Source organism: Rhinatrema bivittatum, chromosome 4, assembly GCF_901001135.1.
Source record: "Rhinatrema bivittatum chromosome 4, aRhiBiv1.1, whole genome shotgun sequence".
NCBI lineage: Eukaryota > Metazoa > Chordata > Amphibia > Gymnophiona > Rhinatrematidae > Rhinatrema > Rhinatrema bivittatum.
In genome coordinates this window covers 152,086,569-152,113,758 of record NC_042618.1, presented here as the reverse complement: position 1 = coordinate 152,113,758, position 27,190 = coordinate 152,086,569, and the positions used below count along the sequence as shown (strand labels likewise).

At 43.5% G+C, this 27,190-nt stretch overlaps 1 protein-coding gene across 1 annotated transcript in view; it reads right to left on the bottom strand.

Moving 5' to 3' along the window:
- HECTD1 (HECT domain E3 ubiquitin protein ligase 1) overlaps positions 1-27,190 on the bottom strand; it is a 345,856-nt gene that overhangs the window by 131,226 nt on the left and 187,440 nt on the right. The window contains 7 exon segments of the mRNA XM_029598986.1: positions 1,566-1,732; positions 4,912-5,235; positions 7,015-7,154; positions 8,665-8,799; positions 12,435-12,540; positions 25,150-25,244; positions 26,162-26,308. Coding sequence (XP_029454846.1) covers positions 1,566-1,732; positions 4,912-5,235; positions 7,015-7,154; positions 8,665-8,799; positions 12,435-12,540; positions 25,150-25,244; positions 26,162-26,308 — 1,114 coding nt within the window.

The following is a 27,190-nucleotide window of genomic DNA, read 5'->3' as shown; positions in this document are numbered from 1 at the left end:
GGATGTGCCAAAGGAAACACTAAAAGTGCAATGGGAGAAGTAAGAAGAGAACCAAGGCAGGACAGACTCCCGAAATCCAAAGGAGACAGAGTCAAAATCCACAGATAGATCAAGGATCGAGTAAAGGCATTTGGCTTTAGCCATAAACAGGTCATTTGATACTTGGACAAGGGCTGTTTCAGTTGAATGAAGCAGGCAAAAATCAGTCTGAAGTGGATTAAGTATGGTTTGAGATGCAAAAAAGTCAAGACATTGGCAGTAAACAGCTTGTTTTAAATAGTTTGGAGGCAAAAGGGAGGAAGGAGGTACGGCAACAGTTGTTAGGACAGGTGGGATCCAATGAAGATTTTTTAAGGAGAGGTATAATCACAGCATGTCTGAAGGCAGCAGGAACAGTAGCAGTGGAGAATGATAAATTGAGGATGTGACAGATGGATGACTGCAGTGAATACAGAGCTGAGGAAGTGGGTAGGAAGAAAGTCAGAGGAACAAGTATTGAGTTTGAAGGACGAGAGTAGACGGGTAGTTTTCTCCACTGTGACTTCAGGAAAGGAGGAGATTATCTGAATTTCAGGCATACTAGATATGTATATGAAAGATGTGCAAATGGACAGTAAGCCTTGATTGGTGCTACAGCTCACAAGTTTCAAACTTCTGCCAATTCCATTTCTTTTTGGGTCTGTTAAATATACTCTAAAATTACTAAGTTAAACAGAGCTGTGAATGTAGAAATCAAATTGTACATTAAGATCAGCAATTCTGTTGGTCTCTGACAATCGAGAGACAACAATCACTATACACTGATCCCAACAATGGATGAGTCCACAAGAAACAAGCAAAAAAGCTGTCAGCAGCTAAGAAAAAGTTCTGTTCCATTATAATACCACATTATCATCAATTTTAATATAGTTTTTGGTCTCTTGGCCCTCTGTCTTTTTTGTTGCAGTTAGAACATAAGAACATAAGAAAATGCCATACTGGCAGGTGTCCATCAAGCCCAGCATCCTGTTTCCAACAGTGGCCAATCCAGGCCATAAGAACCTGGCAAGTACCCAAAAACTAAGTCTATTCCATGTTACCATTGCTAATTGCAGTGGCTATTCTCTAAGTGAACTTAATAGCAGGTAATGGACTTCTCCTCCAAGAACTTATCCAATCCTTTTTTAAACACCGCTATACTAACTATTGTTCTTTTGGTCATACAAACCTAAATAAATAAGATATCAAGGCAAAAACAGAGAAAGATGAGTGTATTCTGAAAACTAAACAGTCAGTGGAAGACAAACATGAAAAGTTTTACTTTGACATGGGAAAGCTTTACAAGTGATTTGTATAATTTTGCTTGTGTGTCTAACTTGTTTCCATACAAGGATTCTACAAACATTTTATATGGAAAACATGAACACTCAATTATTCCTATGCAACAGAATCATTACCTGCAGGCCTTTGCCTCCCTATTAAGGTAACTTTTTATTAAAAGCAAATGTTTTGCTCTTTAACAGCCTATGCACACAAGTCATACCATACTGAAGACAATTAGAAGATAGATTTCTCTGTAGCCTTACCTAGCTGATCTTCACATACTCCATTTACAGTGCCATAAAGTTCAAACCCAGATAGGGAGAGGTAGTGTGTTTGTCCACTTGCATTCTTTCCCATTTGCTTTATCCTGATATGCCTCCATCCTTGTTTCTCATCTTTTGGAGGATCCAAGGGCCATGTTGCTGTGGACCTTCAGATTTGGGTGAAAAATTAGTTTTAATTAAACAAGGAAGTATTTTTGTCCTGTTTATATATGGAACAAGGGAAACAGTCAAACTGCTTTAACCACCTTGCAGTTCAATGAAAGACAAATAAATATTCCAGAGGTGAGCTACAATGGAGATAGCATGTCAGGAGTTTATCTTTCGAATAGCAGCATATCATTGCAAGTTTATCTTTCGAATAGCAGCATATCATTGCAGTACAATTACCTCCTAAGAGGGAATTCTAATGCTCTAAAGTCAAGAATGGTTTACTGCCAAGCCATGAGAAAGTACTCCCAGACTGGACAGGATGATCCATAAGTATTACTCTAAAATGGGTTCACTATGACAGCTAGGAGCATCTATTCTGTGCTAGTAGCAGAGCAGACAGGGATGTCTGTGTGCCCCAATTTTCCAATGACAACGATATGCAAAACAGTGTGATGTCACTGCTGTAATATAAAATAAATGCATTCAGCAATAAGAGACAGCCTCTTTCACTGTAATCTAACAACGTTTGAGTTATCTAGCTAAATGCCATGTTTTGAAAATCATCGGCACGTACTTGGATACATTTTATCCAGCTGGTCCTCTCTGCTCTTAAGTCCCTAAAATTGTTCCAAAATGAAATAGGCCTCTAGGTCCAAAAAGCTTCCCTCCTCCCTTTATCAAAACTGCTAAACTGAATTAATAGCAGACCCTCTCCATCCTTCTCTCCCTCCAGAAGCCCCCCTACACCTCCCGTAAAGCTTACCTGTAACTCTCAAGCACCTCTAGCACTGCAAGGTACCAGCATTGCTGTCAGAGTACTGCTTTGACAGCAACGTTAGTAGCTTACTTTACCAACTTTGCTGACAAAATATTGCTGAATGTTCCAGGAACTGGACATTTGTTCTTGCTCCCAGAGGCTTTACGGGGGAGGAGGTAGGTTCTAGAGGGGCCAACTATTAATATCAATTCAGCAATTTCAGGGGGAGGGGGAGAGTGGAGAGGGAGGCTTTTTGGACCTATAGGCCCATAACAAAAAAAAAAAAAATTAACAATTTTAGGGGACTCCAAGGAGAGGCTACAAAGGGTCGACATTTGTTTCACTGGAGTGCAGGGTTGCAGAATTGGGCTAGAAGGCCTGCTCATTTTTTTAGTTTTTTTTTTTTTTTTAATTATTTTCCAACACTACTTAACCAGCTATATGCTTTGAGGTCAATTTTCAAAGGGATCTAGCTGGCTAAGTAAGGACTTAGCTTGCTAGATCAAACCTTTCGAAACATTTTGCCAGTTAGGCTGTCCATTTATCTCCCTCAATTTCAGTAGGTTCCTAATTTGAACCAAAAACATTCTGGGCAGGTCTGGGGGTGCTGTTAAAGTGAGATTAGAAAATTAGGTAGCTAGCACTGATTTCCAGCACTAACCACATAACCTGGCTGGACAAATTTAGGCATGGGTCAACATCCTCCCTCCCTCTTTATGCTCCTCCAAAAACTAAATAAATAAATAAAGCAATAAGTGAGCCCTACGAGTCCCCATTCCCTTCCTTCCACCCTCCTGCTTCTCCTTTTTAAAAAAAAATGATGTCCCGCAGGTCCCCTACTCTTCCCCCACACCCTCCCCGAATGATCCTTTTAAAAACATAAGTGAGCCCCACAGCCAGCCGGCCAACCACAGCCTCCCTCTGGCTCACATTCCTCAGAGTTTAAAAAAAATAAAAAAAAACATTAAAAAGGGCTGCAGGGGAAGCCCTGCGATGCTCTGCTTGCTCTAGTCCAAATAAGGATAAAGGGCTGCCAGGGGATCCAATTCCCTGCCCTCCTCTCTAAAGGACAGCAGAACCTTGGATTCAGGAGGAGGAGATTTTTAAAAAGAGGGAATGTGCATATTAAAAGGTAAGCACCTTTTATTCTGTAAATTAAAAGCAGAAATAAAATATACTAAGACAACAAAAGAAAGAAGTACTAGGAATAAGACCAAAACAGAAGTAACAGGATAGCTACTGTTTCGGACAATCTAATAGTTTTAAAATTGCTAAGGTTTGAGCTAGAAGGAAGGAGCCAGTGAAAACCTGCATCTGCACTACAAGCTGCTCACAAGACAGGGCTGAATATGCCTGCTGGGTTCACTGCTGACCAAAACATAATATATGGGCAGTACAGCCAACTCAGAACACACTGTTAAGACAAAGATTAAGGAAGGGCTAGGGACTGCCCTGAAGTTTCACAACCCAACATTCCAAAATGTAAAGCACATCAACTGAGGGAAACTGGGGACACTCAAAAGAGGTTTAAATTAAAACATTTAAGAAAAACAACCTGGCTGGCCAACAGGCTCAGTGGCAGTGCCGGCACTGCCATGTAGAGAGGACCTGGGTTCAATTCCCGAGTTAGGACTCTGCTCTCCAGGCCAGTCAAGACAAAGGATGCAATAGAGGCAGCATTGTGGAGCCCCTGGGGAGGGAGATCCAGTCATTACTGAACAGCAACATCTAGTGTGGTCAGATTTAGGGCCCAAGATTGCAGGGTTCTGGGAGGAGCCCTGGGGTGCATGACCCATGGCCGAGAACTGTTGCTGTAATGATAGGGCTAAGTGAGTTGGGAAGGGATATAAACTGGGAGAGCAGGGGGTTATAACCAGGTAGTTATAAATGAAGGCTCATGGAGAAATTACTTACTTGATAATTTTGTTCTCCTTAGTGTAGGTTTATGCTCCCCTGCCAGCAGATGGGGAGGGACCTTTAAGTATCACCACAGGAGAGCGGGGCTCAATCTTTTCTCCATTTAAAAGTATAATTTATTCTTCCAAAAGGTACAGCAATCCCCATAGGGAAAGCATGTCCGCATCTGCTGGAGTTGGAGAAATACTGAAGGACTGAGGTCACCGCAGGAGCGTATTTAGGGTGATGTCAGCTTTGAAACCTGACTCTGTCTCCATCTGCTGGCAGAACAGCATAAACCCATTGGTCCTGAGTCCATCTGGCTACATGCTAGGAAATGGTGCTTTAGCTCAACAGAAGCTGGTGCCAATTGAGCTGGAACCTCCCAAAAAATTAAAAAAAAAAAAGGCAGGAGGAACTTGACGGGCCAAAAGCGAAAATAGCCTAAATGTTTCATTTTCTACTGCAGCTCTGCAAGTTTTAGTTACAAAAGCCTATTTTAGAAGACATTATTCTACATACCCAGGCTCATTGAGACTGCAGTCATCAACATGGGTATACAAAGTAGTCCAGTTCTGCCCGTCCTTGGACACCTGGAAAACCCAGTTTCTGAGAGCAGATCTTCCATAGCCACGAGCGTGACGCAAGGTGTACGCAGATGGGATTACCCAAAGCCCAAGATCTATGGCAAACCAGGCATTCTTGTCATCATTTGTGTGACAGTTCAGAGCCGAACTGTCTCTGCTAAGGATATCCTCCAAACGTCCATAAGGTAGATTTCTCCCTTCCGAAGAGGTGACCACTACCAATCCATAGGCTGCTGGATTTACCCACTCATATGCCGTTCTGAAATAAAAGCAAAATGCACAGATCACAACTCCTTGAAATAAACAAGGAAATTAAATGGGGAATATTCCATAAAAGCATGCCAAGATTTATCATTAATATTCGAGGTTTAACTGCACATTAGGCTATAAAAGAGGCAGATCTAAGAATACATCCCAGATTCATGAATGCACATTCAGCACAATATCTCATACATTACACTAACAAATACCAGATTTTGTTAATATATGCCAGATATAAACTGTTATATTTTGGGGCAGATTTTCAAAAGCCTAAGCGCGTAAATCCATAAGATTTACGCGTGTAGGTGGGGTTACACTTACCGGGGCTATTTTTAGAAATGCCCGGCGACGCGCATAAAGCCCTGGACACCCGTATGTCCCAGGGCTTTGTAAAAAGGGTGGGGCGGGGCAGAGGCTTCCGGCACAGCAGCCATTTGCCGTTGTGTTGGAGGATCACGTGCCGGCAGGCTGCCAGCAGGCGCAAGAGGTAATATAAAGGTCGGGGGGGGGGGGGGGTTAGGATAGGGCTAGGGGGCGGGAGGGTTAGGGGAAGGGAGGTTAGGTTAGGGGGTTAGGAAGTTCCCTCCCAGGCCGCTCTGAAATCGTAGCAGCCTGGGAGGGAACAGGTGAAGACCGAGGGCGTCGGCACGCACAGGGTGCACAATTGTGCACCCCCTTGCACGCGCCGACCCCCGATTTTATAACATGCGCTTGCAGTAACCAGAATTGCACATACTACTCAAGATGAGGTCACACCATGGAGCGATACAGAGGCATTATGATATTTTCTGTTTTATTCTCCATTCCTTTCCTAATAATTCCTAGTATTCTATTTGCTTTCTTGGCTGCTGCTGCACACTGAGCAGAGGATTTTAAAATATTCTCTACAATGATGCCTAGATCCTTTCCCTGAATGGTGGCTCCTAAAATGAAACCTTGCATTGTGTAATTTTAATTTAGGTTGCTCTTCCCTATGTGCTTCATTTTGCATTTGTCCACATTAAATGTCATCTGCCATTTGTGTTCCCAGTCTTGCAGTGTCCTTATGCAATTTCTCACAATCCTCTTGTGAATTAACAACTCTGAATAATCAGTTGTTTACTCTTTCAAGAAGAACAAAAACTAGGGAACATGCAATGTCCCTATTACAATAAAAAGGAGAAAATATTGTTTTACTCAATACATAATTAAGCTCTGGAATTCATTGCCAGAGGATGTGGCAAAATGTGTTAGTGTAGCTGGGTCTAAAAAAAGCTTGGACAGGTTCCTGGAGGAAACATCCATAAACCAATATTAAGGTGGACTTGAGGAAATTCACAGCTTATCCATGGGATAAGCAGCATGGAATCTATTTAACTTTTGAGATCCTGCAAGGTACTTGTGATCTGGATTGGTTATTGTTTGAAACAGGATACTGGGCTTGATGGACCTTTGGTCTGACCCAGTATGGTAAATCTTAGGCTCTTATGAGCACAGCAGCAATAGCAATACATTATTCTTTTTCTTTTTTTTTTTTTTTTTACCTACAGTGAACAATAGACTGTACTCGTAAAGACATTATACAAGAACTTTTGTGGTTAACTTCACTTCATTCTCACAAAAGTAAAATTTGAAACAGAAGCCATACATATGTCATGTGGTAGCTCTCATTCCAGCTGGCGCACAGCTGCTAAACTAAAGCATGGTAGGCTGAATTTCTCATGCACATTTCTCTGTTCTGCCTCAGCTTGCTCAGCCCCCACTTGTGACTGTAATGAAGAGCAAGGTGCACTCTTACTTTGCATTCGTTCCAATCCAGTAAATAATTCCATTTTCATCAAAGTCATGCTGGTGTCTGAAAACAAATGTCTGCCCTTCACGTAGCTTTCGTACAAAAACAAACGATGCTCTGTCAAAATCATACCACTGCTTTGCCACCTGAAGAGAAGAGAAGCAATTCCCATTTTAATTTATTCTTTTGTTTGTGTGCCTTTCTACAGTCCAGGGCCTCCCAGATCCCACATAACTATCATTCAGTTCACCTAAAAGTATACCATCCACAGTCCAGGGACCAACGGAATAAAAATTGCATAAGTAATAATATTACATATAGCAACAAGAGGTGCTACTGATAGCAAAAGTCACAAGACCAACATTAAAGTTATTTGAAAATATCAGAGGCATCAAATACCTAATTACAGGTATTTCATATATTTGGTTTTGTTCACAATATTAGAAAGTTGCTTTACAAAAAAAAAAATTAATGGCTGGTAATATGAACCTGTTGTTAAAGACCACAGACAACTTGAGAAAAGGGTGCACAATTTTCAAAAGTATTTCTCAGTGATGACATGAGGCATAGCTCAATTCTGTCATCAGAATGAATTCATTTATTTTGCTAATCAACAGCTTACATTATTAATATTGGTCAAAAATCTTCATGTGACCATTACCACATATATGACAAGGTGCTTCTATAACAGGGCTTCCCAAGTCTGTCAAGTTTTCAGTTATCTACAACGAATATGCATGCATATACGGGAGATCTAGGACATGCAAATTTATTTTATGCATATTTATATTTATACCCGGCTTCACTTCAAAAGATATTCTGATAACCTGACCAGCTGTGGGATCACAAGAATTTGCTAGCCCTACTCTATAGCTAATAGTTGCCCCATTCTGCCTTCTGACATCATAGCATAGAACAATAACTGATCAAGTTTGCACTTAAGCAGCTGAGCATAGAGGGAAAATCATGAACAAATAAGCTATAAGGTAACAAATCTGCTGGTCAAGTCAGCTAGCACCATACTTCTTAAAACTGTCCCTCTCTTTACTAGATATCTGGTAGCCTCTGCACCTCTACTTTGTAATGTCACGTTGACACCCATACAGACATTTTCATTTTAAAAACCCTGAACACACAAAGATATGGTTTGGACTGTACAATTGTGAAGTACAAAACTAGGCTTTGAAAATACCTTTTTTGTCTGCAAATGTCAATGCATTATTTTATAGGGGGCTTTCCTTTTGTTTTGCTCTCAATTTTCTATTACCTAATTGTGTAAGATCAGTAGTAACCTCTCTTATTGCCAAAATCATGCTTCCTGAAGATTCTGAAACAGAAAAGCTCTGCTTTTCCAAAATCCTCATAGCATCCTGAATGTTAAGACATGTCTCCTACAGGATATAGAAATATTTTCTCATGTTACATTTAAAAGGTTGCCTAGAAGATTAAATATGTTCTATCAAATATTTTAAAATGCATAAATAAGGGTTAAAAATGCACTGCTGTTGTTGCCATGAGACACTTGGATGAGAGAGGAGATGGTTACAAAACTGTAAATAGCTTTGAAGGGTGTCTCTATGAAGTATGATTCTAAGGATTGTGTAATTTCCTAGCATACCACGTCAAGTCTCACTGCTTCGATTGAGTATCCCTCACCATTTTAAGGAGATATTGTTCCAATGATTCAACTGTTGCTAAAGGCTCCATTTTTAACATTCTGCCTGTTCGATCGATCAACGATGTCTCCCCAGAAGCGCGTTCCAACCGAAACCTTAGCCTTCTCGTTAATATCTACAGGAGAAAAGAATATAGTGTATATCAACTTTTCATTAAATACCAAGTACATATTGGTAAATTTTCACTTTCATGAAACAAAATATTGTATAGTGAAACTTAAAGAAAGCAAAGTAAAAGGCATGGTCATTACTTTGTCGAAACTCTTCTGCTCAGTAGAAGTGAATAAAATATTATTCTAACCAAACATTCTCAACCTAATTTTATACCACTGTTTACAGTAGGAGTGTCAATACTCAGATACTGGAGTCACAAACATGCCTGGTGTTCAGAATAACTAAAATATATAAATTAATAATAAACTACAGCCCATGTATTCAGATAAATCTTGTCAATATCCTGAACAGATAGCCAAACCTGATATGTAACAACATCAACATATCCCATAGATCTTACAGTTACTGATCCCAAACACACCAAGTACTATGGTCCTGTTAGGAAGCAAGAAGGAATAGAAGAAATCCTATTCCCCACATTTATTTCTTCATTCAGTTCCATTATTTAAATTGATGGTTCCCAAATCCAGTCTTCAAGGGCATCCCAACAGGGCCTGGTTTTCATGATAATCAAAATATGTAAAGTAATCTGGCACATAGAACAAGTGTGTTCAAATATCTCATGAAGAATCATTATAGATGTCCTGAAACCAGACCCATTGATGGTCCTCAATGACTGGAGTTTGTGTCAACTATAAGTGAAGCTAAAGCAAAACTTGTAGGCATCCTCATCTGCAGACTTGTTTCTCCTTTTCCTTTGTATCTTTTCCCTGTGCCCATTTGCTCAACCAGCAAAGCAAAATGATTCTCAAAAAATAGCAAGAAAGGAAAATTGGTTCTTACCTGCTAATTTTCGTTCCTTAAGTACCACAGATCAGTCCAGACTGCTGGGTTTTGCCTCCCTTCCAGCAGATGGAGACAGAGAAAAACTTCGAGCACGCCCTCTCTTAACTTGGTGAGTCACCTGCTGCTCCTCAGTATTTACTCATACCCAAGCAGAAACCACTTTGTAGAGAAATCACTCATGAATTAACTTAATTTTTATCCCCCAAATGAGCAGAGTGTGAAAACACAGAACTTTGAAAACAGACCAAAAATCAGCCTTAAAACAAATAGGACAAGCCTATACCACTCTTCAGAAAAGATTAGAGATCCTAGACCAGTTCGAGGGGACTCTCATAAGAACATAAGAAATTGCCATGCTGGGTCAGATCAAGGGTCCATCAAGCCCAGCATCCTGTTTCCAACAGAGGCCAAACCAGGCCACAAGAACCTGGCAAGTACCCAAACACTAAGAAAAACCCATGCTACTGATGCAATTAATAGCAGTGGCTATTCCCCAAGTATAATTGATTAATAGCCATTAATGGACTTCTCCTCCAAGAACTTATCCAAACCTTTTTTGAACCCAGCTACACTAACTGCACTAACCACATCCTCTGGCAACAAATTCCAGATCTTTATTGTGCGTTGAGTGAAAAAGAATTTTCTCCGATTAGTCTTAAATGTGCTATTTGCTAACTTCATGGAATGCCCCCTAGTCCTTCTATTATTCGAAAGTGTAAATAACCGAGTCACATCTACTCATTCAAGACCTCTCATGATCTTAAAGACCTCTATCATATCCCTCCTCAGCCGTCTCTTCTCCAAGCTGAACACAATAAAGCTCTGGAATTTGTTGCCAGAGGATATGGTTAGTGCAGTTAGTGTAGCTGGGTTCAAAAAAGGTTTGGATAAGTTCTTGAAGGAGAAGTCCACCAGCACTCCCTCCTTCCTCAGGGATGCCGCCACCACCACCATTACCTTGGTGAATGTCCACGGAGCTGTGGCAAGGCCAAATGGTAGGGCACAAAATTGGAAATGCTGTCCTAGGATCATAAATCTAAGGAACTTCTGGTGATCCCGTTGGATGCCGATGTGAAGATAGGATTCTCTCAGGCCAAGTATTCGCCCTTTCGCACAGCCGCGATGACAGTTTGGAGTGTCTCCATGCGGAAACGGGGTAACTTGAGGGCTACATTGACCTTCTTTAAATCCAGGACGGGCCGAAAAGTTCCTTCTTTCTTGGGGACGACAAAATAAATGGAATAACGTCCCTTTCCCCGTTCCGCCAACACCTTTGCTGGGAACCGCAAGGGGACACCAGAAAAAGGCTTCGGAGTGGGCGAGCAAATTCTAACGCATAAGCATGTTCTATTACACTGAGAACCCACTGGTCTGACGTGATATGGGCCCACTCCTGGAGAAAAAGAGATAGCCTTCCCCCTATCACAGGATCTACGGAGTGTGCACCATCCACGGTAAGTTGGGGCCCAAGACTGGAACCTCGCCGAGGTCTGCCTGCTACCCGCATTCTGATTCCAGCTCTGATGAAAACGCCTCTGCCCCCAAAAGCGAGAGCGTTTGGGGAAGAAGGTCTTCTAGCATTTCGGCCTATCCTCTGGCAGCTTGTGGACCTTATTGTCGCCCAAATTCTTGATCAGCTGCTCCAGGCCTTCTCCAAATAGGAGTCTGCCCTGAAAAGGAAGAGCTCCTAACTGAGCCTTAGAAGATACGTCCACAGAAAAATTTCGCAGCTATAGGAGCCTCCAGGCTGACACAGCGGACCATAGTTTGCGAGGACATGCGGAGGAGGTCGTAAAGGGTGACTGACCCATACGTGACCACGGCCTCCAAACGCTCAGCTTGCTTTGCCTCCGCCGGCTCAAGATCTTTGGCACTCTGCAACTGCTGTACCCAGCGCAGGCTCGCCCGGAACATGTAGCTGCTGCAGACCGCAGCTCGAATGCCCAGGGCAGAAACCTCAAAGATCCTCTTGAGGTAACCTTCCAATTTGCGATCCTGCAAATCTTTCAAAGCCGCAGCCCCCGCTACCGGAATAGTCGTCCTCTTAGTAATTGCGGAGACTGATGCATCCACTTTGGGACTCCGCAGCAGTTCCAACATGTCCTCAAGCAAAGGATACAACTTGTTCATAGCCCGGCTAACCTTGAGTCCTGTTTCCGGGGAATTCCACTCCTAGACGATCATCTGCCTCAACATGTCATGCAGAGCAAAGGTTCGCGCAGGACCGCACAAGCCCGCCAAGACCGGATCCACCGTGACGGGGCTTGGATCAGCAGGAGGGTCCACAATGCCCAGTTCTGCTAAGACATGGGAAATCAAGGGCGCCAGTTCATCTTTCAGAAATAAACGGACCACCTTCGGATCGTCGACCTCCACCGGAGTGACCTGGTCCGACGTAGCACCAATGTCCGTGTCATCTACGGGAGGGAGTGGGGCCACCGGCCCTTCCCCTTGGTCTGAGTCGTCTGAAGAGGGCTCTCGGGGAGCGGGCCGCAGCCCCGGGCCCTGTACCCGACGAATCCACATCGCCACCAGTGTTTCCTCCCTTCTAGGGATCTTACACGGTGGACCGCTAGGCTCCTGAAGCGGAGAGGGTCCCCTCTTGTCACCAGTACTTGCCAGGAAGGCCTAATGCATTAACAAAAAAATTTTGTGGAGAAAACATCGGGGGCCGTGCAGAAGTACCCTATAAAGGTGCAATTCCAACAATGAATAGCTAATATTAGATAAGAAGCTCAATATATGCAACAACTCAAATGCAGCTTTTACTACTTGAACCAGCACTTTTACCTGCAGATTGTAGGTGGAACCCGGTGTATCATATAAGTGAAGAGGAAGGCGCTCTATAGATTCCAGTACCGCAATCAACTTGCGAACGAGTGCCACTGCTGGACGACTGTTAAGAAACCAGTTAAAAGTTACAAGAGATACATATTAAAGAGTCTCTCACCTCGGTATACCCTCCCGCTCCCATGCCAAGTACAAGGGAGATTCAAGAGCACTTGAATGGGAACCCATTTTTTGGGGGCTATGTTCCATGTATCCCCTTTCTCTCCCATATTTTAGTTTGTCAGGTTCGCTGTTATGGAGCCTCCTACCTCTTGCCTATCGGTTGTCCACCCCCCCCCCCCCCATCCCCTGTTATTTGTACTTTCCACCTTTTGTTATTATGTAAACCGATATGATGTGTACTTTAATGTCGGTATATAAAAGCTGTTAAATAAATAAACAACTAAATAAGATACTCCCAGATACTCCAGCTGGTACTTTTTGTCCCAGATCCTACCCTGCAGCAAAGGGAGACAATTTTCTGAAAGCAATTCAGAATACACAAAGGATTTTATTGTGCATTACCACCACTTTCAGTGTCTTAAACAGGATCATTTATTTTTATATATATTCCACTTTTCAGCATTTCAAAGAGGATTACATTCAGGTACTGCAGGTATTTCCCTATCCCCGGAGAGCTTACAATCTATTAGCTGGATTTATCAAATTGCTGTAAATTTCACATGTGGTAGAAAAAGGGGCATGTTTTATGTTAATTCCTAAATATCACAATGTGTGCTACATAAGTGCTTAGCTGCAAAGTGATCATTTCACCACTGCGGGGGGAGGGAGAGAGAGAGAGAGAGACACTATCTCAAGGCCCTTGTAGTAGTAAGCTATTTATATCTCTGTAGGAGGCTCACCTAGTAAATTGAGGTGAGATTTAGGTAGTAGTGTAGGGGTTAGGGGCCATTTTTACATGCAGAGTGAGACATACTAACAGAACAGTACACTCTTGTGAAGATTTAATGTCCTTCGGAGTGAGGAAACTCACACATAGATGAGATTTGTACAATGTAGCTTGATAGACTCTCTAACTGGGTAACATCAAGCAAGGTTAAGAGAATATTGTTCAAATCTCATCTTTGTGTGAGTTTCCTCACTCCGAAGGACATCAAATCTTCACAAGAGTGTACTGTTCTGTTCGTACTTCTCACTCTGCATGTAAAAATGGCCCCTAACCCCTACACTACTACCTAAACCTCACCTCGACTTACTAGGTGGGCCTCCTATTGTAGCATAAATAGCTGTTTACTATGCCGCCACCCCAGGGTGCTCTCTCTCTCTCTTCTCCCATCTTTGTTCCTCTCCCAGCCTAAAAATGCCCAAAACAGAATTTGCAAAAAAGTCACAAATTGTGTTATGGGCATAACTCATATCATCGCATAGCTTAACACAATTGAAAAAGGTGCAGTTATTTTCGGCGTTAGAACTGTGCATTATGGCTTTGCAAAGCCAGCCCACTTTTTCGGAAATCCCGCCCCAGACTCCTCCCCAGTCCCTTCTCTTTTAAAAATTTGCATCGCACCATGCATTATGGTGCTTATCGCGTTCATTAAGGTGTTTTTCGCATGCAAAAATGCATTAACGTATGCAAAAACGCCATAACACAATTTGAAACATGACCCTATAAGTTTGCATCTTAGGCAATGGAGGGTAAAGTGACTTGCCCAAGATCATAAGTAGCAACAGTGGAATCTGAACCCTAGTTTCCCTGGGTTGCAGCCCACTACTCTATTAGGTTACTCCTCAATTCCATCATGTACAATGCAAACTGCATTTGTTACATGTCTCATTAGCTTAAACAGATTGCAGGAGACAGTTTGGGTGTGACCTCAACTACATTGCTTTATGTCAAAACATTTATTTTATATTAATAAGGTTGTTCATATAGAGAGATACATACAAAATATACATTATAAGGTTGAGCACAGGATAGTTATATAATTTATTCAAGGTCCCAAAAAACGGTCATAAAGCAAACTTTCATCTTCAGGTATTAGTTTTATTGCCCAAGGAAAGGACCTTAGTCAGGGCTCCCCAAATCTGTCCTGGTGACCTCACAGCCAGTCAGGGTTTCCAGGATATCCACAACAAATATGCATAGGATAAATTTTCATATACTGGGGCTGCAATATATACAAGAACAGGCTAATTTTAAAATGAGTGCGTGTGCGACCAATCATGTGTGTATAGGCCTGTGAGCAGAGATAACGCTTGATTTTAAAATCATGCACGCACTTGCACGCATATGATTTAAAATAGGTCTACCGTAAGTATGCTGATATTTTTAAGTGGTTACTTGAGCAAACCTACTATGAGTATCACCTATAGGACTTTGCTGACTTTAACGAGCATATTGCTAGCTGATTTTAAAACATGCTTGCATGAGGGATATTCCCAGTTTTTGAAATTAGTCCACTAGCTTGTCCAGTCAATCTTGAGGTCATCTAGGCCCTTTGGCTCTTCATCCTGTACACCCCACAGTTGACATGGACACCTCACCCTGTTGTGTATTTATTTATTTGCTTTTATGTACCAACATTCGTTGGCGTACATCACATTGGTTCACATTATATCAGTTGGAATAGTATGACTGGAGGTCATACTATTTATACATTGTAACTAACTTTAATTGGGAACATTAAAACGTCTAGCAATAAACCTTGGTGGGTGAAACATTTAACAAGTGTAACGATAGATATTAAATGATGGTTATTGTAATTTCGGTTTTAGAACTGGGGTAGGATGTCTCAATATCGGAGGCAGTATATACAATATATGCAACAGAGAATCAAAGATACAAAATATGCAGAGTGGCATGTTCCTGATTTAACTAGGAGGTTAAGGTATTTTAGTGAGGGTGCTGAGAGGGATTGGGGGGGGAGGGAAAGGTGATGGGGGGGATTAGGTTGCGTGTTGGTAGGCTTTATGGAATAGCCATGTTTTCAATTGCTTTTTGAATGATTGGATGGAGGGTTCCAGTCTGAGTTGGGAGGGTAGCTTGTTCCAGAGGGTGGGGCCAGCTACAGAGAAGGTGCGTTGTCTGGTGGAGGTAAGGTGCGCTAGTTTTGTGTGGGGTATGATAAGCAGGCTTGTGTTTTGGGATCGCAGGTTTTTCTGGCTGTGGTGTAGTTGGGGAGGGTCTTTGGTCCAATTGATTTTTTGGTTGTTGATGGTTTTGTGAAGTAGGGTGAGAATTTTGTATTGTGATCTGTGTGATATGGGGAGCCAGTGTAGTTCTTTTAGGATTGGAGTGATGTGTGAGGAACGGTTGGTGTTTGAGAGAGATCTGGCTGCTGCGTTTTGCAGCAGCTGGAGAGCTTTTGTGGTGGAGGCAGGCAGTCCGAAGAGGAGGGAGTTACAGTAGTCCAACTTGGATAGTATGAGGGATTGTAGTACTGTGCGGTAATCATGGTGGAATAGAAGTGGTTTGAATTTTTTGAGGACTTGTAGTTTGTAGAAGCCCTCTTTGATTGTCATGTTGATGTGTTTTTTCATGTTGAGATCTGAGTCAAGGGCGATGCCGAGATCTCTAACCTCATTGGTGAGAGAGGTGTATGGTTGACTGGAGGTGATGTCTTTGCTGGTTTTGGTTGAGGGTTTGTTTGATATGTGTAGGATTTCAGTTTTGTTGTGGTTGAGGGTAAGGGATATCTGCGTGAGGAGGTTCTTTATTTGGATGGAGAGGGAGTCCCAGAGTGCGATGGTGTTGGTTAAGCTTTCTTTGATGGGGAGAAGAATCTGGACGTCATCTGCATAGCTGTAGAATACGAGGTCCAGGCTAGAGAGGAATTTACAGAGCGGGAGCATATATATATTGAATAGGGTGGATGAGAGGGATGATCCTTGTGGGACTCCGTGGGGGAGTGGGAATTGGTCTGATTCGCAGTTGTTGAGGCAAACTTTGTAGGATCTGTTGGATAGGTATGATCAAAACCAGTTGAGGGTGTTTTCGCTTAGGCCGATCTCCATCAGTCGTGTCACAAGTATGTCATGGTTTACGGTGTCGAAGGCGGCAGAGATGTCCAGTAGGATGAGAAGGTAAGAGTGACCGGCGTCGATGCCTCTCAGGGCTGTGTCTGTGAGCGATAAGAGGAGGGTCTCGGTGCCGAGGGATTTTCTGAAGCCATGTTGGGTGGGGTACAGGATGTTTTGATTTTCTAGGTGATTAGATAGTTGGAGGTTCACGTGTTTCTCGATGATCTTGGATATGAAGGAGAGATTTGAGATAGGTCTGTAGTTGGAGAGGTCGGAGGGGTTGAGATGTGGTTTTTTGAGGATGGGTTTGATTATGGCGCATTTCAGGGCTTCTGGGAAGATGCCTTGTTCAAGTAAGGTGTTTATTATGTCTGCAATAGGTTTGGCGATAATATCAGGAATGAGTTTGAGAGTCTTGACTGGGATTGGGTCGATGGGGTGAGATGCTGGGTTGATTTTCTGGATGATCTTCTTTACTTCGGTTGAGGCGATGGGCTCGAAGTTGGACCAGGTGGATGGTGTTTCGCTGGGTGGGGTTGGTGTTTCTTCTTTCAGGTGGAGGTTGGGAGTTATGAGTTTGCTGATTTTATCAGAGAAGAAACGGGCAAGTTCCTCGCAGGTCTTTGCACTGCTATCTGAAGATGGGGCGAGGTGGTTGGGTTGCGTCAGTTTGGCGACAAATTCAAAAAGTGCTCTGGGGTTGTGTTGGTGTTGATGAATTTTTTTTCCGTAGAATTCACGCTTGGCTTTGTCGGTGTCAGTTCTGTAAATGTAGAGGAGTGTTCTGTATCTGTCGAGGTGAGGTGGATGTCTTCTCCAGATTTTTTCAGCTTGACAGAGGAGTCTTTTGGTGTTTTTCAGTTCAGGGGTGTACCATGGAGTTTTATAGGAGTTGCTGTTGGGGATTACTTTGGATATGATGGGGCATTTGGTTTTGGCGATTTCTGCATTGATGTCGATCCAGGAATTGATGGCGGTGTTTGGATCTTTGAGGTCTAGGGTGGTTAGGGCAGCTGATGTATTTCTTTGCAGTCGCTTGGAGTGGGGTGGTAGGTTTTGAAGTGTAGTGAGGTCTCAATGAGTTTGTGGTCGGACCAGGGAATGCTGGTGGTGGTAAGTAGTCTGTTGGATGTTGAGATTTTGCTGTTGATGAAAATCAGGTCAAGGGTGTGTCCTGATTTTTGCGTCGGGGAGTGAATGATTTGCTTGAAGTCCATCGCGTTCATGGTGTCGAGAAGTTTGCATTGAGGTTGTAGGGGGGAGGAGTCCATGTGGAGGGTGAAATCTCCTAATATTATGGCTGGTAGGTCCATGCTAATTTGTGAGGAGATGGTTTCGATAAGGGTGGAGAGGTTTTGACCTAGGCAATTGGGAGGGGCATATAGTAATAGGATTTGGAGGTTTTTGGATTTAAATAGGCCTATTTCTAGGGCGGGGGGGGGGGGGTAATAGGGATGCATGTGAGGTTGAGCTTTTTAAGTGCTATGAGGAGAAGGCCACCCCCTTTTTTTTTTTGGTCTGGGTAGGGAGATGTTGTTGTATGTTGCATGTGGCAGTTGGTTGATTAGGGCTGTGTCTGATTTTTTGAGCCATGTTTCAGTGATGCATAAGATGTCTGGGTAATTGTCTGTTAGGAGGTCGTGAAGGATGGGGATTTTTTTGGAGATAGATTGTGCAGTGATGAGTAGCAGAGATATTATTGATAGGGTGGTGAGGGGGATGTTGCAGGTGGTGGGGATTGGGTTGAGGCGTCTGGGGTGTGATGGGGTGAAATGTCTAGTGCGAGGGAGGCAGTTGCATTGGGGGGGGGGGGGGCGGTAAGTTGAGGTGGGTGTGCATGGTGTGTATGTGGGGGGGGGATGGCCGGGATCGCTGGCCTTGGTGTGTAGGGCTTTGAGTCAGGTGAAGCAGTGCTGGAGGGGCTGTGCTGGTGGAGGGTGGGTAGTGTTTTATTCACGAGGGGTGGTGGCTCGGAAGGGCATCTATGGGGCTGCTGGCCGTGGACGCCTCAGGGGGAGCAGTGTTAGGGGGGCTAAGGGGGGGGGGGGGGGTCGGCGGTTCGGAGGAGGGGAGAGGTGCTAGCAGCAGCGGGAGGGAGCAGCACAGTGGGGCGGCACAAAGGGGCCACAAAGCTCGAGATCTGTAGATTTGCTTCTCAGGAGCAACAGTAAATTTACACGGCTAACAAGCCGCCACATGCTGCAGCCTCGACCTTAAAACACAAAGTTATACACATAACAGGTGGCTCCGCCCCAGAAGGCCTATGCCCTAAATTCTGCCCCTTTTCTGCTACTCACACGTGTATAACTTCTGGCTTTTAAGAACTATTTTGCCAGTTTTAACTATTTTTAGGCTCCAGTCAGTTGGCCGCACTGCCATTGTCTTAATTACTCAACTGTGACAGAGTAATATTTCTTTTCTCATCTGTCATATTCTGTGCCTGGCTATCCATCCTTGACGTGACTACAGGCATTGTGCCTTTCTGAAGGTACTTCAAAAAAACATGTAAAGAAGGAACCTGGGACTGGCAAATAAACAAGCCGATACAGTACAGTGCACTCCGACGGAGCGCACTGTTAACCCACCATTGGACGCGCGTTTTCCCTTACCCCTTATTCAGTAAGGGGCCGAAAACGCGCGTCCAACCCGCCGAACCTAATAGCGCCCTCAACATGCAAATGCATGTTGATGGCCCTATTAGGTATTCCCACGCGATTCAGAAAACAAAATGTGCAGTCAAGCCGCACATTTTGCTTTCAGAAATTAGCGCCTACCCAAAGGTAGGCGCTAATTTCTTTGGGCACCGGGAAAGTGCACAGAAAAGCAGTAAAAACTGCTTTTCTGTGCACCCTCCGACTTAATATCATGGCGATATTAAGTCGGAGGTCCCGAAGGGTAAAAAAAGTAAAAAGAGAAAAAAAATGTGAAGTCAGCCCGCGGCTGTCGGGTCGAAAACCGGACGCTCAATTTTGCCGGCGTCCGGTTTCCAAGCCCGTGGCTGTCAGCGGGCTCGAGAACAGACGCCGGCAAAATTGAGCGTCGGCTGTCAAACCCGCTGACAGCCGCCGCTCCAGGCCAAAAGGAGGCGCTAGGGACGCGCTAGTGTCCCTAGCGCCTCCTTTTGCCTGTTTCTACCGCCGGGCCTCATTTAAATACAGAAACGCGGGCACAGGCGAGTGACCTGTGCGCGTGCTGGGAGAGCGGGCATTCGCCCGCTCCCCTGCAGATTTTACTGAATCGGCCCGAAAGATAGCTAAGAGTACAAACGAAAAGACCCTTCCCTCTCAACAATTTCAATTTAAAAAAAAAAAAAAAAGTCTTACTCTACATTCTTCCAAGACTTACATCAAAAACAGAAATCATTAAAAAAAAACAGTATATAAAGATAAACTGAGTATGGCTCACCGTTTAGTTTATAAATGAACTAATCCTCTAGGTAAGGATTTCAGCAGTAAAACCTGGCAACTCAAAATCAAACCCCATCTCTGCCACCTATGTATTGTCTGTTTGTGAGCAAACCACTTATCTCCCCCCTCTGTGCTGACCCTAATTCTTTTTCTCTCACAGTAATACAGTATTTATTTATTTTATTTATTTATTTATAACTTTTATATACCGAGGTTCAATTAACAGGATTAATTACCACTTCGGTTTACATTCTAACTTGCAAAAAAACAACCGTGACAAAGTCTTGTCTTATTTATTTATTTATTTAACACTTTTTTATACCGGCATTCGTAGGACACATCATGTCGGTTTACAAGTAACTGAGAAGGGAAATTACAATGAACAAGGGAGGGGCTAACTGGGTAATATGCAAAATACAAAGGAAGAGAGTCAACAGCAGAATTACAACTTTTTTGCATTCAAGTTAGGGTTAAATATGCAAAAGAACTTATAAACAAATTAAACGAGGCATGTACACTTGAGAAATTAGCATATGAGGGCTTATTTACAGTATGAGGAGGCAAGTGCACATATGTATAGTTAAAAGCTAGTGGGGGGGGGAGAAAGGAGGGAGGGAGCAGGGGGAGAGGGGCGGGTGGGGTAGAGTGAAGAGGGGTACAGGAAGGCACGGGTACTTTGAGGGAGGGGTTGCTAGGGGGTGAGAGGGAGGGGTAATGGGGGGCTAGGAGTGCAAGGGAAGGAAGCAGGAAGGGGTGGTATAAAGGCTGAGCGTGAGCTGAGGTGGTTCGTAGGACAAAATTAGGATTGAGAGGAGTTGGGGTATGCCTGTCTAAAGAGCCATGTTTTGATTCCTTTTTTGAAGTGGCTCAGGGATGGTTCTAGGCGGAGGTTGACGGGGAGGGAATTCCAAAGTGTGGGGCCCGCAATAGAGAAGGCTCTAACCCTGGTAGTGGTAAGGTGCCCAATTTTAAGTGAGGGGATTTGGAGAGTGCCAGCAAGTCTTACATTTAACAAGATAGAAAAAAACCTGATGAAAAATAGGTGAAAAATAGGAAACATAGTAATTTGGGTGAAAGCAGGTGAGGGATCAAAGGGTGATCATGCTTGGGTGAAAGCCGGGAACTTATTTGAGGAGGACTCTGAGGAACCTCATAAGGGAGAGGAAACCAAACAGTGCGGACTAAGACCATGGCAGAAAGGAGTGGTTATGAGAAAGCTTGTTCAAATAACAAAGTCTTAAGTCTTTTTTTGAAAGAGAGAGGACATTGTTCCAGCCTTAGATCAGGAGGGAGTAGATTCCATTGTTTGGGACCCGCAGCAGACAGAGCTCTTTTTCTGAAGGCGGACTTGATGATAGGTGCTTGAAGTGTGCCTCTCTGGGCTAGTCTTAGAGGATGGGCGGAGGCGTGAAGTTGTAATGGTATTGTAAGATCCAGAGGAGTGATGTTGTGTATGGCCTTGTGAGTGACTGTTAACAATTTGTGAAGGATTCTAAACTTAATTGGGAGCCAATGTAATTTCTTTAAAATAGGAGTAATATGGTCCCTCTTGTTGGATTTTGTGAGAATCCTTGCAGTTGCATTCTGAAGCAACTGTAGGGGCTTGAGTGAGATGTCTGGCAAGCCGTGCAGAATTGCATTGCAATAGTCAATTTTAGAGAATATGATAGATTGTAAGACTGATCTGAAATCACAGAAATGGAGGAGGGGTCTTAACCTTTTTAGAACTTGGAGTTTAAAGTAGCACTCCTTTACGGTGTTGTTGATGAAGCCTGTGAGGGTCATTTGGCTATCCATGATTACCCCGAGGTTTCTGACCTTGGGTGAGAATGAAGGGGACATTGGAAGTTGAGGGTTATTTAGCGGTATGTTGCCATCTTGTGTGATTAGTAGGAGCTCTGTCTTGTCGGCGTTGAGTAATAAGTTGAGCTTTGAGAGGAGGTTGTTAATGTGGGTGAAGCAGGTTTTCCAATAGAGAATAGTATTTTGTAGCGATTTGGTGATCGGTATCAGTATTTGTACATCGTCCGCGTAAAGGTAATGGGTAAGTTTGAGCTCGGATAGAAGTTTGCAAAGCGGGAGAAGATAGATGTTAAAAAGAGTCGGGGATAAAGATGATCCTTGAGGAACTCCTAGGGTAGAGATGAAAGGCGGGGATTCTTTGCTGTTAATTTTGACTTTATAATGCCTATTCTGCAGGAAGGAAATGAACCAATTTAGGACAGTGTTTTTGATGCCGATTTCAGAGAGCCTTTCAATGAGACACTGGTGGTTCACTGTGTCGAATGCGGCCGATAAGTCCAGGAGGATGAGCAGGCAGGGTTGTTTCATTTCTAGGTTCATGAGGATGTTGTCTGAAAGAGAAATGAGGAGGGATTCCGTATTTCTGGCTTTACGAAAGCCGAGTTGTGCTGGAGAGAGGATATTGTTGTTGTCCAGGAAATCGGAATGTTGTTTGTTGACTACTCTCTCCAGAACCTTGGCGATGATAGGGAGGGTTTGCAATCGGTCGAAAGTTTGCTGGGTTGTCTGTGGAGAGGCTTGGTTTTTTTAGGAGGGGTTTTAAGATAGCCAGTTTGAGAGGGTCAGGGACATGGCCTTGTGCTAGTGAGGCATTTATAATTTGAGAGATAGGCTTGGAAACTTCGGTGGCACAAGTTATAAGAAGGTTGGCTGGGAACGCATCGAAAGGGTGAGAGGCTGGTTTTAGTTTCCTCAGTAGTGATTCTATTTCTAGAGAGGAAGTGGATTCGAATTCTTCCAGGCATGTCGTAATAGGCGAGGAGGCAGTGAGGGGTTGATTCGATTTATAGCTAAGAGGCGCTGTAGCGAGGAGAGGGCATGATTGGCCAGGAGAAGTTACAGTTTTGCGGGAGGCAAGTAAGTTAGCTATTTTGTCTTTAAAGTAGTTAGCCAGTTCTATAGATTTGATAGCTGCTTTGTCATCTGGGATGGCCGGCTCAGGTGGTTTGGTGAGAGAAGAAACCAAGGAGAAAAGAGCTTTTGGATCGAAGATGAAATTGTGGATTTTTTGGGAATAGAAGTCTTTTTTTGTCTGAAGAATTGTGGTCCTGTACTGGTGCATGAGCGATTTGAAAGATGCTAGGTTAGAGGAAGAGGGATTCCTGCGCCATTTCTGTTCCCTTTTTTTCTTAGTTCGCGTTTCATGGATTTCAGTTCTAGAGAGAACCAAGGTTTTTTCTTGTCCTTGCTAGAAAGGATGACCTTGGTTTTAAGGGGGCAGGTCAAGTCTGCCACTTTACTTGTGATTCTGGCCCATGAGGATAAGGCAGTGTCTGCATCTGTGAAGTCTAAAAGGTTGAGCTCAGGAGACAGGTGGGAGATTAGAGTCTCCTGATTGCATAATTTTCTGAGTTGTATTGTAGCTTTCTGTGTGGGAGAAGGCGTAGAGAGTTGGTTAAGGAATGACGTGGAGATTAGTTTGTGGTCTGACCAGGGAATTGGATAACAGACAATATGGGATGCTTGGGTTAGGCTTTGGTTAATAAAGATCAAATCCAAGGTGTGCCCTGCTTTGTGAGTGGGTTCATTTATGAGTTGTTTGAAACCCATGCAGGATAAAGTATTGAGGAAGGATTCACCGCTGGAGGGAAGCGGTGTGGCGTCCACATGAACATTGAAGTCACCTAACAGGATGGCTGGGGCATCCGAATTGATGTATTTGGCTATACTTTCTATTAAAGGGGATGGGTCAGAGTCAAGGCATCCTGGTGGGGCATACTTAAGACCAATTTGCAGATGAGCCGATTTAAAAACTGCAAATTCCAAGGAACGTGAAGCTGTAGTCGAATGAAGTGATAGCCCCGGATTTTTTTTTTAGCAGCAAGGAGCAGGCTGCCTCCTCTTTTCTTCTTTCTGGGGATGGAGAATATGTCGAATATGTGAAGAGGGAGTTGATTCAGAAGTACAGTGTCCTCAGGTTTGAGCCAGGTTTCTGTGACTGCACATAGGTCTGGAGATTCATCCATAAGATGGTCGTATAGAAGATGGGTTTTTTTTGTGAGAGATTGGGCATTTAACAGAGTTAGGGAGAAAAGGGTAAGGCCTAGAACTTGGTTGAGTGGTGAAAGCATGATGGGGATAAGTCTTTTTTGTTGTTGATGATATTTGGGGGGATTTAGGCCGGTGATGGTTGCTGCTGGTCTCCTGTGATAAGGAATGATCGGGATGGTGGGAAAGAGCATGATGGAAATCTGTAGACCAATGAGAAAGGGAGAATAGGTGGTGTGGGAGGCAGTAAGAGGAGATGAACTTTGCTGCTGATGGCGGCTATACGTGAGAACTGGAGCTTACTGGAGTAGAAAGATTATTTTGCAGACAGCTAAGACTGAAAGGGCTGTGCTAGCGGGTGTACCAAACCAACACGTAATGCTAGGGGTGAGAGCCCAAGAGTTGAGAGGTTACTGCCACCTAGAAAATGCAGCTGTGCGTGGGCGAACGAGATGCGAACGAAGGGGCGAACAAAGGGGCAAGCCCCTTTGTTGCGCTCCTTTGGTGCGCGACGCCGGGAGGATCAGGTGATTTAAATTTGGCGGTACTTCCCCCTGATGACGTCAGCGTAGGTCCGGCGGGCCAATTGGTCAGAGGGAAGAAGCTGAAGAGGAGGATCGCCGCATTGGATGAAGGCCCTGAGGACCGGAAGGCAGAGGGGGTAAGCCTCGTGGTCGGCGGCGGAGCCCAAGTGGGGTAGGTGTAGAATTTAAAGGCCTTACCCCGACGGGCTTTAGCACCGACCGCGCAGGCCTCTACACTGGGTTGCTGCTGCCTGAAGATGGACGAACGCTGGGAGGATCAGGGGATTTAAATTTGGCGGTACTTCCCCCTGATGATGTCAGCGCAGGTCCGGCGAGCCGATTGGTCCGAGGGAAGAAGCTGAAGAAGAGGATCGCCGCGTTGGATGAAGGCCCTGAGGACCGGAAGGCAGAGAGGGTAAGCCTCATGGTCGGTGGCGGAGCCCGAGTGGGGTAGGTGTAGAATTTAAAGGCCTTACCCCGATGGGCTTTAGCGCCGACCGCGCAGGCCGGTCGTATGCTGGTTTCCCATATCTTTCATAGCAATTTCTTTTTGAACAATAATGAAAAGGTGTGAGCTTAATATAAAAAGTAAGTACTCTCCAACAGAGTTGTTTTTGAAAACCCCTTAGTTTAAATCCAAATGATTCCCTGTTCCTGCTACTACCATCTAGAACAGGGCCTGGTAATAGGCGGAATATAAATTGTAAATAAATAAATAAATACCACCTAGTTCAGAATAATTTGTACTTTTACCTCTCATCATCCTCGTTCTCACTGAATGCTGTCTTAAACACATTCAGTCTCTCCACTAGCTGACCACAGTCATGTTTTATATCCAAATCTACGCTCTGAAAGAAGAAAAAGTTCCAGTGAAAAAGCAGTAGCCCTCTGTTCCTCATTTTATATGCTCCACCTAGCATGCATGAAATTGTCAGATCACCGTATATATTGTTAAACAATTTGGGGCTCAAACACGGAACTGGCCCCTAATAATTAATCTAGACAGCTCCTGGCTGACTACAAGGATATTACTGACATTACAAAACCAACAAACACTGTCCCATCAATCCCAGCTCACCAAAACAAAAAAGTACCTGTGAAACAAAGAGTTGTATTTCTCAGTCATGAACAAATATAATTACAGAATTCTGTCCTGATTAGTCAGATTTTTATTAATGTAACTTCCTCTTGCAGTTTCATTAAACCCATTTGACTACAAAAGCGTTTAAGTATATTATTGTACATGCTCAGTTTAGGTGGGGGGGTCCTCAGACATGCACACCTTACAGCATGTGAGAACACTGAAAATCCGTGGGGTAGATATTCAAACCTAGCCAGTTATCTAAGTTAGCTGGATAGTCATTACTTAGCTGGGATATTCAGCAGTATGGCTATGCTGCGGAATATCCCTATAGCAAGTACTACTTAGGCAGATAAGTACTAAGCAGGTCTAACTTACCCGAATATGTTATCCACCTAAGGCTTAATATCGCTACTTAGCCGATTAACTTAGCCTGCTAAGTAGCGCCGCCCTGATCTGCTCACTGCCTGCCCACAATTTATCCAGCTATTCCGATAGCCAGGTAAGTCACTTATCTGGTGATGTAGAGATCACTGAACATAACCGGATATTCAGCTGCTGCCATACAGCCAGATAAGTCCTACTTATCCAGTTATTTAGCATTTGAATATGTCATCCATGTAAAATGCTTACCTTTTGAGAGAAAGATTTTTACTATCTACATGAAAAGCTTCATATACTTACATTATTTAAAACCGTGAGAAGTGCTTGCACTAGTCCACTACTGCACATCTCATATGGCGAAATGGTATTTTCATCCTTCAACAGTACAATTAAGTTTTCCAAAGCAGTTTTCATTAAATCTCTCCAGGTGTTTTCTCCTTCAATGCACTAGATAACAAGAGGGGGTTTGAAAAGGTCAGTACTTGTTTCATCCACATATTGAATTCAACATGCATGCTTAATTCCTTCTTTATAAGGCATTCAAAAACATTAATCTGATAACTTATGCTGACCACCTAACATCATGTCATTATGAGCTCTTCTCAAGGCTGTAGTTAGGCTTCATTCTTCTACTTTAAAAGCAGACTCCTACTTTTTAGGAATATTTTACAGTATGTATCCTGTGGAATGACTTATGTACCTGACCAGTTGTCTGACTGCATTCCTTTTCAACTGTACATGCCCAGTAACTTATGGATCTGAGTTATGCATGCAAATTAGAAACATGACGGCAGAAAAAGACCATTTGACCCATATAGTCTGCCCAACTGCTCAACTAATTCAGTTTTACAATTCCAATCACTCCCTCAGAGATTCCCTGTGCTTATCCCATGCTCTCTTGAATTCAGATACTGTTTTTGTCTCCACTGCCTCCACTGAGAGGCCATTCTGTGCATCTACTACTCTCTATAAAGAAATATTTCCTAAGATTACTCCTGACTCTACCCCCTTTCACCCTCATCACATGACCCCTCAATTCTAGAGCCTCCTCTCCATTGAGAGAGACTCATCTCCTGCTCATGGAAATCTTTGAGATATTTAAATATCTCTATCATATCTCCAATTCGCCTTTCCTCTAGTGCAGGGGTGGCAAACTCCAGTCCTCGAGGGCCACAAACAGGCCATGTTTTCAGGATAACCATAATGAATATGCTGTGCTCTAGGGCATACAAGTTTAGATCTTTAGGTCTATCCCCATATTCTTTAGAAAGCTGAAAGTTAGGCTTGTAACTTTGAAAGCTATACACATAAGTTGAAATAGAACAGGCA